The 13847-nt window shown below is 41.7% G+C and overlaps 1 protein-coding gene across 1 annotated transcript in view; it reads left to right on the top strand.

Annotated features, from left to right (window-relative positions):
- Nucleotides 1–655: 655 nt before the first annotated feature.
- The window catches only part of LOC120022247 (ubiquinol-cytochrome-c reductase complex assembly factor 1-like), a 32803-nt gene continuing 19611 nt past the window's right edge, over nucleotides 656–13847 (top strand). Inside the window, exon 1 of the mRNA XM_038966133.1 lies at nucleotides 656–877. Within this exon, the coding sequence (XP_038822061.1) occupies nucleotides 656–877 (222 nt within the window). The remainder of the gene's footprint in view (nucleotides 878–13847) is intronic.

The raw sequence follows: 13847 nt of genomic DNA, 5'->3' as shown, positions 1-13847 counted from the left end.
TATGTTTTGTTTATTTCATGTGTAACTCTGTTGTTGTATGTGTCGAATTGCTATGCTTTATCTTGGCCAGGTCGCAGTTGCAAATGAGAACTTGTTCTCAACTAGCCTACCTGGTTAAATAAAGGTGGGAAAAAAAAATATATATAAATAAGGCAGACAGATTAGCATTATTATCTGCTTTTTCACAGTACGTTTTTTTGGAGGTACAGCGGAATTAACAAATAGGCCATAATTACAATTATCGAATTAACTTTGATCGTTTTATTAGAATTTTTACATTGCAAAAAGTGAAAATTTGTTTTCATGCCACGAGGTACCAGATCCGGCCAAATAGGTTCTGGAACGAAACAGACAAATGGAGAGTTCCGTCAGGATCCGGCTCAAATTAAGCACTGGGTAACACCTCTCCTTCATAGCGCCATCCTGAAACATGAAGCAGCTTTGTGCGACCTGTGTTTAGGCCTACACTATTGTACATGGAAGTTCCATATCACGCCAGGAACACCTTAAGTCAAAGATCTCCATGCTCCATGCTTTTGTCACCCAAACATGCCTGGTTAAAACCTGTTTTCCGTGGAGGATGTAGACGCCCGTTGACTTGACCTCATTCTTGACGCCAGTGGGGGAATGAGAACTCAAACGGTAAAGATTGAAGATGACTGCAGGAGCTGGGCCCTCGCTGGAAGCTCAGTCCTTGGCCTTCTCCCAGAGCTTAACCACTCCTGAGCCCTGGCTGCCCGAGCCCCGCGTGGCAGTGCCCCAATCTGGCCTCATTTTCCTGGTCTTCCACCCAACAGGCCTGAGGGCACCACAGGGGCAAGCCCATATAACTCCAGAAGAGAGGGTTCCTAGAATGAAGGGACCCCTTGTTAACACTGTGGGGAACATGGCACTGAGCGAATGGCTTTGCCGATGCATATTCTGTTCTTTACCTGGATAATGGAGCTACAGACTAGTACAAGGCTGACACACACAGGCTGTTTTGTAGAAGCAGAGCTTCTTTTTGTTTTGGATTCAGACTTAGGGATGAGCCTACTGCATATGTTTGTAATCATCCACACTGCCAGATATATTACAGCCTCTCACTGCTAAAACCCATGCAGTTGCTTCAGATCTAATGTTACTAAAACAAAGGAAAAACCCTTGCCGGGCTCTCCTCCATATGTGAAGCACCATATGTATAGCACAGCAAAGCTAGTTTCAGGTAGGCTGGTGTTTGGGAGGCGGGAGTTGGGGGATTTATATCTGAGCAATAACAAAGTGAGATATGACACTCATTTCAAGCGAAAGGGCACCGGCAGGGCCTTCCCCTGCGCTCTCTGGGGTGATTAGTGAAGCATATTAAATATCTTGCTTGAAGGGGCTGTGTCAGCCAAAACGGTGTTAGAAAAATGCTGCCAGATGTGGGTGATTATGCGCAGGTCCCCAATTATGCACAGGTGCATGACCTCACGCCATGCTGATAGCCAACACAGACATGGGTGGAAGCCCTTAAACTGATTTTTAATAAAAAAGATCACTTCCCCAAAAATTCTCCAAAAAGACCAGGGCCCGTATCCAGTAAGTGTCTCAGAGTAGGAAATTGGTTATAATTGCATTTTCTGGGTAAAAATGAAAGCTATGCAGTATGAATCCTCTAGTTATTTAGTCCCACCTAGTCGACAGATATTTAGTAGACCTGATGAGCTGTCCTAACCAATTAAGAGTAACCAGCAGGTGTCTAAATAATATAAAAATGCAGTGGTTATTCAAATAATGTTTTGATATTTCTATATGATCAATCCATGCAACGCTAGCTCTTGTGCTTTTGAAAGTGATGAGGCCTGTTTCACATGATATGCCTAAATACTTATAACTATGAGGATAATAAATAATCACGTTTTTCTTTAAATTATTTAGTTACCTACATCATGTTAAAAACTTCTTGCGGATCAGTGGGACGCTAGCGTCCCATTTCGACAACTTCCGGTGAAATTGCAGAGCGCAAAATCCAAATCACAGAATTAGTCATATTTAACATTCTTGAAAATAAAAGTGTCATACATCAGTTAAAAGCTTAACTTCTTGTTAATCCAGCCGCTGTGTCAGATTTCAAAAAGGCTTTACGGCAAAAGCACACAATGCGATTATCTGAGGACAGCGCCCAGCACACAAAAGCATTAAAAACATTTTCCATCCAGACAGATGCGCCACAAAAGTCAGAAATAGCAATAAAACAAATAATTTACCTTTGAAGATCTTCTTCTGTTGGCACTCCAAAAGGTAAAACTTAAAAATAAAGGAGAGCCGCACACTCTAGGAGCTCAGATGCAAAAATATTTAATTTACCAACGCTTCGACAGGCAAGCTGTCTTCATCAGGGTACAATCACAGACACTGCGGGATGACTCGTTTATATATAGTGTCAAGACACACAGGTGTCTGTAATCATGGCCAAGAGTGGCCTAATATCATTGGTTAACCTGTTGAGGACAGAGGGCGCTGTTTTCACTTTGGGGGAAAATCGTGCCCAATTTAAACGGCCTCGTACTCAATTCTTGCTCGTACAATATGCATATTATTATTACTATTGGATAGAAAACACTCTCTAGTTTCTAAAACCGTTTGAATTATATCTGTGAGAGTGGAAAATCTGAAATCGATGCTCTGTTCTAGGGCCTGCCTATAAATGGGCTTCATATATATCAGTATACATGCACTTCATACGTCTGTAATCACGGCCAAGAGTGGCCTAATATCATTGGTTAATTTCTCAAATATTAAAATGGCATAGAAAGAGCAGCATACAATAAATACAAATGGATAGCATACGATCATAGACTCACTTAAGACCACACAAGCCTACAAACAACCACAATGGCAAAGTCACAACAATCACAAGACCTCCAGGGCGCCCTATTGTAGCGGGCATTGATGCAGTAACGGCCCCTATCTACTTTTGTTGACTTTTTTATTAGACCACTCGCAGAACAGCTCCCCTCATTTGTAAAGGACACCAGCAGTATGATCTCTATCATAGAATCTCTTGATCCTCTCCCTGAGAATACCTTGTTAGTTACTTTTGATGTTGAGTCGTTATACACAAATATTCCTCACGAGGGCGGTATTGAAGCTATGGAACATTTTCTTCTGCAACGTGACCCTAATAAACTACCTTCCAGTGAATGCATTATAACATTGGCTGAAATAGTACTTACACACAACTATTTCATGTTTCTAAATGATTTCTTTATTCAGACGAAGGGTACTGCTATGGGATCCCCCATGGCTCCTAACTATGCTAATTTGTATGTGGGTTACATGGAGAAACAGTCTATTTTCAATCCTCTCAAAAATGTTTTCTTGCCTAACATCATTATTTGGAAACGGTATATTGATGATATTTTCGTTCTATGGAGGGGTGATGCAAAACAGCTCGAGGCGTTCCATGCTTTTCTTAACTCCTGTTCTGAGCACCTGAGATTTACTATTCAATCTGATACACGTCAAATCAGTTTTCTTGATCTTGTGTGAAAATACTGTTCTATACACTGATCTTTACAGGAAACCTACTGATCCTAACAGTTTGTTGAGGGCTGATAGCTGTCACCCACTTCCCTTGAAAAATAGTTTGCCCTACAGCCAATTCTGTCGAATCAAAAGAATTTGCAAAAAACAATCAGATTTCGACAGAAATATGGCTGAGTTGCAAAGAAAGTTCAAGGAGAGGGGGTACAAAAATGATCAGATTAATATTGCCATTGAGAAAATTCAAAACAAAACGAGACATGACCTTTTTCAAGGGCAGTCTCGCAAAAAGACGCATTTTTGTATTCTAACTACCCGCTATTCAAAGCGCTCTGAACAAATTAAGGGAATCGTTCACAAACATTGGCACATTCTAAAATCAGATGATAGTCTCGGTAATGTGTTTTCAGACCTTCCCTTGGTCGTGTTTTCGCGGGGCAGAAATCTCAGAGACCAATTGGTACACTCTGATTTGCCACCCCAAGATGTTCCTGAACAACGTCTATTTGCGCCCCTACTGGATGGAAATTATAAGTGTAATGGCTGTGCTCAATGCAATGGCACTTATAAATGCAGATCCTTCAAACACCCACAAACAGGGAAATCGATCCCAATCAAAGGTATTATTACGTGCTCCACTAAGGCAGTTATTTATCTTATAACTTGTCCTTGTGGTAAAAATTATGTGGGTAAAACAAAGCGTGAATTAAAAGTGCGTATCTCAGAGCATCGTAGCACCATTAGGTGCCAAAACTTGACCTACCCAGTTGCGGCCCACTTTTTGGAGGCAGGCCACTCGATTTCGTCTCTGCGTTATATTGGCATCGAACATGTCACCCTCCCTAGGAGAGGGGGTGACCTTGATAATTTATTGTTAAAACGTGAGGCTGCTTGGATCTTTAACTTAAAGACCCTTGCTCCCTTCGGTCTCAACGTGGACTTTGATCTGAAGCCATTCTTGTGATTGTTGTGACTTTGCCATTGTGGTTGTTTGTAGGCTTGTGTGGTCTTAAGTGAGTCTATGATCGTATGCTATCCATTTGTATTTATTGTATGCTGCTCTTTCTATGCCATTTTAATATTTGAGAAACTAACCTGTCTGGCACCGGGGTTCCGCTAGCGGAACTCCTCCCACATTCCACTGAAAAGGCAGAGCGCGAAATTCAAAAGATATTTTTTAGAAATATTTAACTTTCACACATTAACTTCTTCTGGCTGCAAGCCCGAAGCCGGGCACAATATGACAACAGCCACTTCAAGTGCAGGGCGCGAAATTCAAAATATATTTTTTTGAAATATTTAACTTTCACACATTAACAAGTCCAATACAGCATATGAAAGATAAACATCTTGTGAATCCAGCCAACATGTCCGATTTTTAAAATGTTTTACAGCGAAAACACCACATATATTTATGTTAGCTCACCACCAAATACAAAAAAGGACAGACATTTTTCACAGCACAGGTAGCATGCACAAAGCCAACCTAACTAACCAAGAACCAACCAAACTAACCAAGAAACAACTTCATCAGATGACAGTCTTATAACATGTTATACAATAAATCTATGTTTTGTTCGAAAAATGTGCATATTTGAGGTATAAATCAGTTTTACATTGCAGCTACCATCACAGCTACCGTCACAAATAGGACCGAAGCAGCCAGAGTAATTACAGACACCAACGTCAAATACCTAAATACTCATCATAAAACATTTCTGAAAAATCGATGGTGTATAGCAAATTAAAGACAAACATCTTGTGAATCCAGACAATATTTCCGATTTTTTAAGTGTTTTACAGCAAAAACACAATATAGCATTATATTAGCTTACTACAATAGCCTACCACACTACCGCATTCATTCATCAAGGCACGTTAGCGATAGCAATAGGCACGTTAGCGATAGTGAATAAACCAGCAAAAGATATATAATTTTTGACTAACCTTGATAAGCTTCATCAGATGACAGTCCTATAACATCAGGTTATACATACACTTATGTTTTGTTCGAAAATGTGCATATTTAGAGCTGAAATCAGTGGTTATACATTGTGCTAACGTAGCATCTTTTTCCCAGAATGTGCGGATATTTTTATGGCACTCAACTATTCTGACCAAATAACTATACATAAACGTTACTAAAAAATACATGTTGTATAGGAAATGATAGATACACTAGTTCTGAATGCAATCGGCGTGTTAGAATTCTAAAAAATAACTTAATTACGACATCCAGCTTAGGTATAGCGAGAGAGTACCCAAAATCTGGGAGCAAACGACTATTTCACATGTTCGACAGATATATGAAATAGCATCATAAAATGGGTCCTACTTTTGATGATCTTTCATCAGAATGTTGTACAAGGGGTCCTTTGTCGGGAGCAATCGTTGTTTGGATTTAGAATGTCCTCTTCTCCAGTCAATTAGCACGGAAAGCTAGCAAAGTGGCGCTAAGCTCTCCTTCCTGAACAAAGGCACACAACGCAACACACCTAACGTCCCGAATAAATTTCAATAATCTAATAAAACTATATTGAAAAAACATACTTTACGATGATATTGTCACATGTATCAAATAAAATCGAAGCCGGAGATATTAGTCGTCCATAACGACAGCTTATCAGAAGGCAAATCCAGGTCCCTTCACGCGCTCTCCAGAAAACAGGAAACTGGTGACACGTCATACAAAGAGCTTTTATTCGACCCCAGATCAAGTTACACACTCCATTTCTTCTCTCACTCCCTGTCGACATCTAGTGGAAGACGTATGAAGTGCATCTATACTAATAAATATCAAGGACATTAATAGGCAGGCCCTAGAACAGAGCATCGATTTCAGATTTTCCACTTCCTGTCAGGAAGTTTGCTGCAAAATGAGTTCTGTTTTACTCACAGATATAATTCAAACGGTTTTAGAAACTAGAGAGTGTTTTCTATCCAATAGTAATAATAATATGCATATTGTACGAGCAAGAATTGAGTACGAGGCCGTTTAAATTGGGCACGATTTTCCCCCAAAGTGAAAACAGCGCCCTCTGTCCTCAACAGGTTAACCAATGATATTAGGCCACTCTTGGCCATGATTACAGACACCTGTGTGTCTTGACACTATATATAAACGAGTCATCCCGCAGTGTCTGTGATTGTACCCTGATGAAGACAGCTTGCCTGTCGAAGCGTTGGTAAATTAAATATTTTTGCATCTGAGCTCCTAGAGTGTGCGGCTCTCCTTTATTTTTAAGTTTTCTACTCCGCTAGCCAGCACCTCGCCTAAATAGGTGTGCTTTTCTTTTTCTTCTAGATGGTACTCCAAAAGGTCCCAGCTACATCACAAATGGTTGTTTTGTTCGATAACGTCCTTCTTTATATCCCCAAAAACTCAGTTTAGCTGGCGCGCTTCATTCAATAATCCACCGGTTTCCCTCTTTCAAAATGCATACAAAATGAATCCCAAACGTTACTAATAAACTTCTCCAAACAAGTCAAACAATGTTTATAATCAAACATCAGGTACCCTAATATGTAAATAAACGATTAAAAATGAAGGCAGAGAATTGTTATTGTCATTGCAGGAGATAACCACAAAGTACGCACATTCGCCAGTACGGGTAACAAACACTACAGCAAAAATGGGAGCCACTTAGAAAAACTACAAATTCTAGCTCATTTTTCCAAAAACAAGCCTAAAACGCTTTCTAAAGACTGTTGACATCTAGTGGAAGCCCTAGGAACTGCAATCTGGGAGGCTTTCCCTTCATATTAAAAATGACAGCCATTGGAATCAATGGTGGGCTGAATTTTTTTTTTCTGGATGGTTTGTCCTTGGGTTTTCACCTGCCATATCAGTTCTGTTATACTCACAGACATGATTTTAACAGTTTTAGAACCGTTATAGTGTTCTCTATCCAAATCTACCAATTATATGCATATCCTAGCTTCTGGGCTTGAGTAACAGGCAGTTTACTCTGGGCACGCTTGTCATCCAGATGTCAAAATACTGCCCCCTAGCCCAACGAAGTTATTTCAAGTTATCCCTTTGGAGCGCAACATCACGTTGTTAAACAAGATGCCTATATTGGGCATGTCTATAAGTTGGGCAATTTAAGGCATCTATGAGTTTCGATTATAATGATAGATCTTTCAAACGTTGTATGCAACATTATCGGCAAGTGACTTCATGCCTACTCTGCTGCCAAAGTGATTTAGAGTTGTTGACGTGTGTGTAGATATAACGGTAATATTGTCAAATCCACATTTAACAACCATCAGAATTGGTTCAAGAAAAAGTTTATGCATGCCAACATATTAGGAAATAATTAAGTGTAAGCAAAGTGGTCGTGTCAGGTGAAAATGATCTCAAACGTTTTACCATTGCAACAATTGATGTACAGTCACATTCACTATGGTTATCTGAAGCATGCTATAGAGTTCACAGCTGGCGATGTCTCTTCACATTTGGTTATTCCCCATTATTTGCAACAATGTCAATGAGCGTCAGCACTATCTTTCCTTTGCGTTACCTCAAACTGTCATGATTACCAGCTGAAAAACTTTTATGAGTTGATTCTACTCCTGGGCAGTGTCTTAACGCCATCCTAAAACCTACTCTGAGCTGGGAGTTTTTTGTTGTTGTCATAAAACACACTAGTGCAGTACAGCTGTTTTTCACAGCATGGATAATTTGACTTTTTTATATTGTATTATACCAGCATTTCTTTAGAAAGTTTACACACATATTAGTATGTTGAAAGCTATATTTAAAGAAATACACCTTTAATCAAAAAACAAATATGTAATTAGAATTACTCAATAGAATCTGAAACTTAAATTGGTGTCTTATGCTGACTAACGGGTTTGATACAGAGTGCTGGTGACCCCTTACTACACAATCAATCAATCAATCAAGTTTATTTTATATAGCCCTTCGTACATCAGCTAATATCTCGAAGTGCTGTACAGAAACCCAGCCTAAAACCCCAAACAGCAAGCAATGCAGGTGTAGAAGCACGGTGGCTAGGAAAAACTCCCTAGAAAGGCCAAAACCTAGGAAGAAACCTAGAGAGGAACCAGGCTATGAGGGGTGGCCAGTCCTCTTCTGGCTGTGCCGGGTGGAGATTATAACAGAACATGGCCAAGATGTTCAAAATGTTCATAAATGACAAGCATGGTCAAATAATAATCAGGAATAAATGTCAGTTGGCTTTTCATAGCCGATCATTAAGAGTTGAAAACAGCAGGTCTGGGACAGGTAGGGGTTCCAAAACTGCAGGCAGAACAGTTGAAACTGGAACAGCAGCAAGGCCAGGTGGACTGGGGACAGCAAGGAGTCATCATGCCCAGTAGTCCTGACGTATGGTCCTAGGGCTCAGGTCCTCCGAGAGAGAGAAAGAAAGAGAGAAGGAGAGAATTAGAGAGAGCATACTTAAATTCACACAGGACACTGGATAATACAGGAGAAGTACTCCAGATATAACCAACTGGCCCTAGCCCCCCGACACAAACTACTGCAGCATAAATACTGGAGGCTGAGACAGGAGGGGTCAGGAGACACTGTGGCCCCATCCGATGATACCCCCGGACAGGGCCAAACAGGAAGGACATAACCCCACCCACTTTGCCAAAGCACAGCCCCCGCACCACTAGAGGGATATCTTCAGCCACCAACTTACAATCCTGAGACAAGGCCGAGTATAGCCCACAAAGATCTTCACCACAGCACAAACCAAGGGGGGGCGCCAACCCAGACAGGAAGATCACGTCAGTAACTCAACCCACTCAAGTGACGCACCCCTCCTAAGGACGGCATGAAAGAGCACCAGTAAGCCAGTGACTCAGCCCCTGTAATAGGGTTAGAGGTAGAGAATCCCAGTGGAGGGGAACCGGCCAGGCAGAGACAGCAAGGGCGGTTCGTTGCTCCAGAGCCTTTCCGTTCACCTTCACACTCCTGGGCCAGGCTACACTCAATCATATGACCTACTGAAGAGATAAGTCTTCAGTAAAGACTTAAAGGTTGAGACCGAGTCTGCGTCTCTCACATGGGTAGGCAGACCGTTCCATAAAAATGGAGATCTAAAGGAGAAAGCCCTGCCTCCAGCTGTTTGCTTAGAAATTCTAGGGACAATTAGGAGACCTGCGTCTTGTGACCGTAGCGTACGTGTAGGTATGTACGGCAGGACCAACTCGGAAAGATAGGTAGGAGCAAGCCCATGTAACGCTTTATAGGTTAACAGTAAAACCTTGAAATCAGCCCTTGCCTTAACAGGAAGCCAGTGTAGGGAAGCTATCACTGGAGTAATATGATCAAATTTCTTGGTTCTAGTCAGGATTCTAGCAGCCGTATTTAGCACTAACTGAAGTTTATTTAGTGCTTTATCCGGGTAGCCGGAAAGTAGAGCATTGCAGTAGTCTAGCCTAGAAGTAACAAATGCATGGATTAATTTTTCTGCATCATTTTTGGACAGAAAATTTCTGATTTTTGCAATGTTACGTAGATGGAAAAAAGCTGTCCTTGAAACAGTCTTGATATGTTCGTCAAAAGAGAGATCAGGGTCAAGAGTAACGCCGAGGTCCTTCACAGTTTTATTTGAGACGACTTTACAACCATCAAGATTAATTGTCAGATTTAACAGAATATCTCTTTGTTTCTTGGGACCTAGAACAAGCATCTCTGTTTTGTCCGAGTTTAAAAGTAGAAAGTTTTCAGCCATCCACTTCCTTATGTCTGAAACACAGGCTTCTAGCGAGGGCAATTTTGGGGCTTCACCATGTTTCATTGAAATGTACAGCTGTGTGTCATCCGCATAGCAGTGAAAGTTGACATTATGTTTTCGAATAACATCCCCAAGAGGAAAAATATATAGTGAAAACAATAGTGGTCCTAAAACGGAACCTTGAGGAACACCGAAATGTACAGTTGATTTGTCAGAGGACAAACCATTCACAGAGACAAACTGATATCTTTCCGACAGATAAGATCTAAACCAGGCCAGAACTTGTCCGTGTAGACCAATTTGGGTTTCCAGTCTCTCCAAAAGAATGTGGTGATCGACGGTGTCAAAGGCAGCACTAAGGTCTAGTAGCACGAGGACAGATGCAGAGCCTCGGTCTGACGCCATTAAAAGGTAATTTACCACCTTCACAAGTGCAGTCTCAGTGCTATGATGGGGTCTAAAACCAGACTGAAGCATTTCGTATACATTGTTTGTCTTCAGGAAGGCAGTGAGTTGCTGTGCAACAGCTTTTTCAAAACATTTTGAGAGGAATGGAAGATTCGATATAGGCCGATAGTTTTTTATATTTTCCGGGTCAAGGTTTGGCTTTTTCAAGAGAGGCTTTATTACTGCCACTTTTAGTGAGTTTGGTACACATCCGGTGGATAGAGAGCCGTTTATTATGTTCAACATAGGAGGGCCAAGCACAGGAAGCAGCTCTTTCAGTAGTTTAGTAGGAATAGGATCCAGTATGCAGCTTGAAGGTTTAGAGGCCATGATTATTTTCATCATTGTGTCAAGAGATATAGTACTAAAACACTTAAGTGTCTCTCCCGATCCCAGGCCCTGGCAGACCTGTGCAGATCCAGGACAGCTAAGCCCTGGAGGAATACGCAGATTTAAAGAGGAGTCCGTAATTTGCTTTCTAATGATCATGATCTTTTCCTCAAAGAAGTTCATGAATTTATTACTGCTGAAGTGAAAGCCATCCTCTCTTGGGGAATGTTGCTTTTCAGTTAGCTTTGCAACAGTATCAAAAATACATTTTGGATTGTTCTTATTTTCCTCAATTAAGTTGGAAAAGTAGGATGATCGAGCAGCAGTGAGGGCTCTTCGATACTGCACGGTACTGTCTTTCCAAGCTAGTCGGAAGACTTCCAGTTTGGTGTGGCGCCATTTCCGTTCCAATTTTCTGGAAGCTTGCTTCAGAGCTCGGGTATTTTCTGTATACCAGGGAGCTAGTTTCTTATGACAAATGTTTTTCGTTTTTAGGGGTGCAACTGCATCTAGGGTATTGTGCAAGGTTAAATTGAGTTCCTCAGTTAGGTGGTTAACTGATTTTTGTCCTCTGACGTCCTTGGGTAGGCAGAAGGAGTCTGGAAGAGCATCAAGGAATTTTTGTGTTGTCTGAGAATTTATAGCACGACTTTTGATGCTCCTTGGTTGGAGTCTGATCAGATTATTTGTTGCGATTTCAAACGTAATAAAATGGTGGTCCGATAGTCCAGGATTATGAGGAAAAACATTGAGATCTACAACATTTATTCCATGGGACAAAACTAGGTCCAGAGTATGACTGTGGCAGTGAGTTGGACAAAACCCACTGAGTCGATGATGGCTCCGAAAGCCTTTTGGAGTGGGTCTGTGGACTTTTCCATATGAATATTAAAATCACCAAAAATTAGAATATTATCTGCTATGACTACAAGGTCCGATAGGAATTCAGAGATCTCAGAGAGGAACGCTGTATATGGCCCAGGAGGCCTGTAAACAGTAGCTATAAAAAGTGATTGAGTAGGCTGCATAGATTTCATGACTAGAAGCTCAAAAGACGAAAACGTCATTTTCTTTTTTGTAAATTGAAATTTGCTATCGTAAATGTTAGCAACACCTCCGCCTTTGCGGGATGCACGGGGGATATGGTCACTAGTGTAACCAGGAGGTGAGGCCTCATTTAACACAGTAAATTCATCAGGCTTAAGCCATGTTTCAGTCAGGCCAATCACATCAAGATTGTGATCAGTGATTAGTTCATTGACTATAACTGCCTTTGAAGTGAGGGATCTAACATTAAGTAACCCTATTTTGAGATGTGAGGTATCACGATCTCTTTCAATAATGGCAGGAATGGAGGAGGTCTTTATCCTAATGAGATTGCTAAGGCGAACACCGCCATGTTTAGTTTTGCCCAACCTAGGTCGAGGCACAGACACGGTCTCAATGGGGATGGCTGAGCTGACTACACTGACTATGCTAGTGGCAGACTCCACTAAGCTGGTAGGTTGGCTAACAGCCTGCTGCCTGGCCTGCACCCTATTTCATTGTGGAGTTAGAGCCCTGTCTATGTTGGTAGATAAGATGAGAGCACCCCTCCAGCTAGGATGGAGTCCGTCACTCCTCAGCAGGTCAGGCTTGGTCCTGTTTGTGGGTGAGTCCCAGAAACAGGGCCAATTTTCTACAAATTCTATCTTTTGGGAGTGGCAGAAAACAGTTTTCAACCAGCGATTGAGTTGTGAGACTCTGTTGTAGAGCTCGTCACTCCCCCTAACTGGGGGGGGGGGGGGGGGGGGGGGGGGGGGGGGCAGAGACAATTACTCGATGCCGACACATCTTTCTAGCTGATTTACACGCTGAAGCTATGTTGCGCTTGGTGACCTCTGACTGTTTCATCCTAACATCGTTGGTGCCGACGTGGATAACAATATCTCTATACTCTCTACACTCGCCAGTTTTAGCTTTAGCCAGCACCATCTTCAGATTAGCCTTAACGTCGGTAGCCCTGCCCCCTGGTAAACAGTGATCGCTGGGTGATTCGTTTTAAGTCTAATACTGCGGGTAATGGAGTCGCCAATGATTAGGGTTTTCAATTTGTCAGAGCTAATGGTGGGAGCCTTCGGCGTCTCAGACCCAGTAACGGGAGGAGTAGAGACAAGAGAAAACTCGGCCTCAGACTCCGACTCGCTAAATAATGGGGAAAACCGGTTGAAAGTTTCTGTCGGCTGAATGAGCGACACCAGTTGAGCATTCCTACAGCATTTCCCTCCAGAAGCCATGAGAAAGTTGTCCGGCTGCGGGGACTGTGCGGGGGGATTTATACTAACGTTAGTATCTGTACTTACTGGTGGCACAGACGCTGTTTCTTCCTTTCCTACACTGAAATTACCCTTGCCTAACGATTGCGTCTGAAGCTGGGCTTGTAGCACAGCTATCCTCGTCGTAAGGCGATCGTTCTCCTGTATATTATGAGTACAGCGACTGCAATTAAAAGACATCATGTTAATGTTACTACTTAGCTTCGGCTGTTGAAAGTACTGACGAACCATGTCCAGATAAAGCGTCCGGAGTGAAAAAGTTGAATGAGGGAAAAAAGTTGTGATGGAAAAACTAAAAATATAAACGGTAATTCAAAAGTAAAAAGAAAAAAACGTAAAGTTGTCAGCTAGCAAAGTAAGGTTGGCAACAAAACGCACAGCAACAAAACGCACAGCAACACGTCTGCAAATTCAAGAGGAAGTGACGTCAACCCAGAGTCAATAACCCACCATATTCACTGCAATATACTATATGAATTACATATTGGCTTGTAGAGGAAAAAAATATTTTATATGCTGAGGTAAAAGTGATGTT

Source organism: Salvelinus namaycush, chromosome 2 (assembly GCF_016432855.1).
Source record: "Salvelinus namaycush isolate Seneca chromosome 2, SaNama_1.0, whole genome shotgun sequence".
NCBI lineage: Eukaryota > Metazoa > Chordata > Actinopteri > Salmoniformes > Salmonidae > Salvelinus > Salvelinus namaycush.
Note: the sequence above shows the minus strand (reverse complement) of the source record. Positions and strands in the feature narration are given on the sequence as shown.